The sequence below is a fragment of the Lactuca sativa genome, chromosome 1 (genome assembly GCF_002870075.4).
Source record: "Lactuca sativa cultivar Salinas chromosome 1, Lsat_Salinas_v11, whole genome shotgun sequence".
Taxonomy (NCBI): domain Eukaryota; kingdom Viridiplantae; phylum Streptophyta; class Magnoliopsida; order Asterales; family Asteraceae; genus Lactuca; species Lactuca sativa.
The window spans coordinates 222,915,440-222,920,907 of record NC_056623.2 but is presented as its reverse complement, the minus strand read 5'-3'; the positions used below and the strand labels follow the sequence as shown (position 1 = coordinate 222,920,907).

Genomic DNA, 5,468 nt, shown 5'->3' with positions numbered 1-5,468 from the left:
CACCCAAGGCTTCTTTTGGTGAAATAACCTCTAAAATGGCCTCCTAGGCTCATAACTCAAAATGGAAAGCATAAAGCAAGGTGATTGGGACTCTTTGGACCTCTTGAAGTCCAGATCTAAGAATCATTTCACCTTGGGACCTCATCCACTCCAGATTCAAGATAAAATAATGCATATAGAAACCCTAGATTCGACTAAACATCATAATCACGAGAATAAACACATATTGATACCTCCAACATCTTCCTCTGATCAAATGGAAGTAGATCCAAGCTCCCCAACTCGCCTAGCTTGTCCTTCCTCCTTTCTTCTTGCTATAACACTCAAGAAATGGTGAATATGGCCTCCTTTCTCACTAAAAGTGCTCTCTGGTTCTCTAGATGCTCTCAAGGGTGAAGGTGTCCGCAAATGATGACCATAAGGTCCATTAAATTGGGTACATGCCTGAGGATTTAGGGTTTCAGCTCACAGCGCGGACTCGTCGAGTCATCCTACCAACTCTTCGAGTCCATTCATTAATCCAGTCACCAGATCACGATCCTATTCGATGAGTCTAAGCACGCCGAGTCCTCCCATTTAACTCAAAATAAATGAACAAAATAGGATACCTGGGAATTCGGATGTTACATTTAAGTCACATGTAATATGTTCTATATTATACAAAGTCATGTTTTAGTGATGACCATTAATCTTTGTGTATTTTATGGAGTGGTTATGTTGGTAAGTGATGAACATTAATCTTTGTGTATTTTTTGTAAATTTATTCTAATCGTATAATTTTATTAAAAAATAGCAAAAAAAATTTGCTGAAAAGACCAAAATAGACATCAAAACCCAAAAAAATGAAAATTTGAAGATGTATTAGTTTGGCAAATTGGATGTTTTGTGTTTTTATGTTTGAAGTTGTATTATGTATTTCCAATATAAAAACCAAAAAAATGAAAAAAAAAGGTTGAAAATTCTCCAAAAAATGTGTTAATTCAGCTTAAACAATTTTCTACATACATTATGTTTTTGTACATATACACAAACATCAAATTTAAAACCAAAAAAAAAATAATACATCAAAAGATATGTATATTATTAAACAAGAAACAAAAGTCCTTTTTACGTATATATGGACGTGAATCCCATTTTTCTTTTATATGGATGTGTATATTGACGGGGCCCATCTAGCCCATATGAGCACATTTTCAATTGGTCATCGGTCAAAATTGCAAACTTAACAAAATTGACCCAAAAGTCAAAATTGCAATTACGTTCCCTTTTGCGTATACTTGTTTGCTTATCACGAGAACGACGAAGCCTTCGCCTTCAGCCGACGACGCCTCCGCCTCTGGCCAACAATGCCTCCGCCTCCGGTTTTCGGTCGACGACACAGACGAAATCTACTACTCTGGCCCACAGCCGCTTCCGCCTCCTCCTTCTTTCATGTTGTTTGCAGGTACGATCGACCTTCTTTGATTAATGTTTTGTTTATGAAAATGTCTTCTTTGTACGACATATTAATGTTGTGTTTCTGCAATGCTACTAGTTGGCTAGGAGTCGATAATGGTTATACTGTGTAAAAGTATATATGCTACTCAGTTGTTGGTTTATTAGACCATAATCTGAAAAATTTCTAGTAATCGATAATTTCAACTCGTCTATGATATCATAATCATATTATTTTCTAGTAACCTACTTCTACTTATGATTATTTGATTATTATGGTGGATATCAATGAAGAACACCATGGATCTTATTTGTCCCTGATATCACAAAGGTAAATGTAAGAACCTCCTCTTGGAGAATGATCACTCTTTTCAAGATTATTTACTAATAGTTACTATTATATTGAAAGAAGTAGCCCATATGTGTTAATTTACCTTTGGAGGAGCTCCATCAGGAACACTCACACAGTTTCTAAAACCAACTTCTTCCATTGCAAGTTTGTCCATTTCACCCTCTACCTTTTATAAAAAAAAATATACAAATATATAATATTTTGATGAATCAAAATTAGAAACACCAAAAAAGATTATGTATTTCAAGATGAAAAAGTGAAAACTTACTATGATGATATCACTTTCTCCTTCTATATCATCAAGTCCATATAATATCTTTTCAGTATCACATTCCTAAAAGGGTAAAAATGTCAACTTTGACTTTAGTCAACCGATTTTTACCATAAATAGTAACTTTTGATATATCGATTTTCACCTGCCTGAATTTCTTTGAGATATCTTTGTATTTGCAACTAACAAGTTCTTTTTTTTTCTTCTATAATTAAATGCAATAAAAATCTGCATACAAAATTGAAAAAAAGTTAATAAAGAGTACATGGAGAAGTAGGGTAGTTTTGTAAATTAGTAAATTCTTTCTACCTATTTTTCATATCTTCTTTGCATGACATGATTTCTCCATAATGTATCTTCAGATATCATTCTTTTAGAAAAATATTCAAGTAATTGATTCACAAATACAAGATATAATCATATAATATCAACTGTTTTAATGTGAGTAAATGACCATTTTACCCTTCTATAAGTAAAAAAGAAAAGTGAACATGAGAAAAGATTTCTACGTTTTTGCACAAAGGTTCCAAATTCAATTCATCTTCTGTGAGTTCCTTAATTTTATTCACTTTAGGGAGTGCATTCGTCCTTTTGTAACTTGATTTAACATCTGCAAAAGCCTGAAATTAATGAAATTAAAGAATAAGATAAATATTAGGTCAATATAATTGTCAAATGAGTACATTTGGCTCGAAAACAAGTCAATACAACTGAATTACTAAAATGTTTTATAAAATTCCATGTCAGAATTTTAATAAATAAATGATAGTTTTTATGCTTTTGTAGGCATATAATGAATTAGCCAGAAAGGGGAAAGTGAGGTCAGAGGTGTGACATTAACAAATTGAAGAATGTTTTTATATTTAATGAACTAGTTATACAAATGATAGTCTTTTAGATTGTATAGACTGTAGTCTGAAAGAATATTAATGTTTTTATGTTTAATGAACTAAATGGTTATTGTAATTTTTTTTCTGTCTCTTAAAATGAAAACATGATCAGTGATGTCCCACTTCTTATGGTTGGAATGGAATCATATAGTAGGTTTGTATTCTGTAGAGATTGATCATTCGGTTACAATTCACTTGGTAAAAGCATTGCAGAAATTAAAAAGTTTGTTTATGTTGGAATAGTTGGAATGGTGATCCATGTGTTCCGCAGCATCCATGGAGTGGAATTGGCTGATTAATAATGCTGGAATAAGAAGGTTGGAATAGGCTGGAATATAAAGCAGAATGGGCTGGAAGGAGTGGGGATGTGAGACATCAAGTTTGGTTGTGTAGGTGTATTAGATGTGTATATATGGCATATTAGATGATTGTATGTAATGATTATATGTGATGGTATCAGATACATATAGTATGGTTAAATAGTCATACTCTATTATGCATGTAATATAATACACTCCTCTACTAATACGCCCTTTATAACCTTTCTCTAGTAGTGATATACATTTTTCTAAGTTAAAATCTTAAGTTATTTTGCTAAATAAGTTAAAAACAAAACAATCATAAATGTTGGCCTAATAATAGTGGCTATTTTGGTGCATTGACAATTTTTTGGTATATTGGTGATATTAGCATAATAAAATGATCAATACCAGTGGCTATTTGGGTTCATTTTTGCAAGTTTTACCAACTTTTTGTCTATTTTTTTTGCAAGTTTTAAATTGCATACATACTATGGATATTTTGGTCAATTTTCTACAAACTTTCACCCACTCCTATCGCTGTTAAATCCCTATTTTGCTCCAACATTCCTGTAAATTTTCTACCTTGTGATCGTAGCTATAATCCTTTCATTCATCCTAAGCGAATAACATTTACCAAATACCGATGGTAGACTTAACACTAAAGAGGGCTACACTAATATATCCATATAATTGACATCCAACAATTAATACATTCATATACCAATCAATTACCAAGTCCGTAATAAAACATTGTACTTTGAATGATCTACCAATTAAATGTATTCATCGGTTTTCCTTTTTTCACCATTTGTTGTTTTAAACATCAAATTTCATACATGTCTGACACATGAAAAAATCGATTTCAAACATAATCACAAGTTTATTAGCATCAGTGTAAAAAAAAATCGTCATTGGGGGCCCATCCACCTTACCTCCTCTTTAGATCTTCCGCGGTGGTTGTTGGTTTTCGAGATGTTGGAAATCAGATAAATGTGGAAGAACAGGCACGATGGTGTTGGTGGATTGTTAATGGTAGTTGTAGCAAAAAGGGCTCCGATGGTGGTGGTGGTTCTTCAAATCGAGAATATCCTGAAGGGTGCCAATGCTGGTAGTGATGCTTCAAATCCTCTGCAACAAGAAAAGGGGGAGATGGAGAGAACGAGAAGACAGAGATCATAGCAAGACAGGACACACAAATGGCGCCTAAACCTAAATACTTAGATACATTCGACGCCTAATTTTAAACAATGTCAATTTTTTGAATGGCTAGTGCTAAGTATCTCCTACTTTTTTCAATTCCAACCCTTCATATGATTTTTTTGTCTTTTTTTTTCTTATTAATTTTTTGATATTTTTAATTTTATTATTATTATTATTATTATTATTATTATTATTATTATTATTATTATTATTATTATTATAAATTTCCATAATCATAAAAAATACGGATAATATTTTACAATTGGTCGACATTATAAAATTTGAACAACTATATAAAATGGAAGAAAATTGTCTTTATTTATGACAGATATTAATTGGTTCGGTATAACAATTATGTTATGCGTTACGCGGATTAGTAATAATATGAAAAGTAAGTTTTTTTTATCAATAATAATAATAATAATAATAATAATAATAAAGTTTTTTATTCAATATGAAAATATCATATAAAAAAGTTTTACAAATTATCAAATTAAAATTTTCAATTTCAAATTCTATTTGTAGCGTAATTTAAAAAAAAAATAAGTTTTAAGTTTTTTTAAATAATAAGTATAGTTTAATAAATAAAAGAAAAGAAAAACAACAAAAAGAATCAAAAATAGAAAGAAAACAAAAAATAATGTCAAATCAATGGGTAAATGGTTAATTAAAAATTATGAAAAAGGTATTTATAACATAGCTATTTGTAATTAAATTTTAGTAAGAGTAAAAGTGGTACAACCTTTTGTAATTTAATCTTATGTTTTATTGACTTTGTAATTTATTTTACAATTTAAATTTAAAATTTATTCAAATGAAAGTTAAATACTTACATTTTCATAAAAAATAATTAGTAATATAATTTCATAATTTATTTAATAATCTAGATTTAGACTTTAGTATAAGATTAAAAATGGAAAAATGAAATATATATTATGATATTATTGAGATTTTAGGAGATGTTTGAGATTACTTTTAACTATAAAAAGTTATTTTGTAAAAGTTTTTTTTTACTTTAG

General features: G+C 30.0%; 1 protein-coding gene across 1 annotated transcript; it reads right to left on the bottom strand.

Annotated features, from left to right (window-relative positions):
• Positions 1–1,741: 1,741 nt before the first annotated feature.
• LOC111904848 (primase homolog protein-like) lies at positions 1,742–4,161 on the bottom strand. Its single transcript, XM_023900556.1, has 6 exons — positions 4,126–4,161; positions 2,549–2,677; positions 2,203–2,262; positions 2,055–2,120; positions 1,869–1,952; positions 1,742–1,801 (listed from the first exon to the last, which is right to left on the bottom strand). The coding sequence occupies exons 1-6, from the start codon at positions 4,159–4,161 to the stop codon at positions 1,742–1,744; spliced, it is 435 nt and encodes a 144-aa protein (XP_023756324.1).
• Between the last annotated feature and the right edge of the window lie 1,307 nt (positions 4,162–5,468).

Coding starts and splice junctions, on each gene's coding strand:
- LOC111904848 (XM_023900556.1), bottom strand. CDS start 4,161: ATGACGATTTTTTTTTACACTGATGCTAATAAACTT. Junction 2,678..4,125: donor ACACTGATGCTAATAAACTT/GTGATTATGTTT, acceptor CATTAATTTCAG/GCTTTTGCAGATGTTAAATC. Junction 2,263..2,548: donor ACGTAGAAATCTTTTCTCAT/GTTCACTTTTCT, acceptor ATTTAATTATAG/AAGAAAAAAAAAGAACTTGT.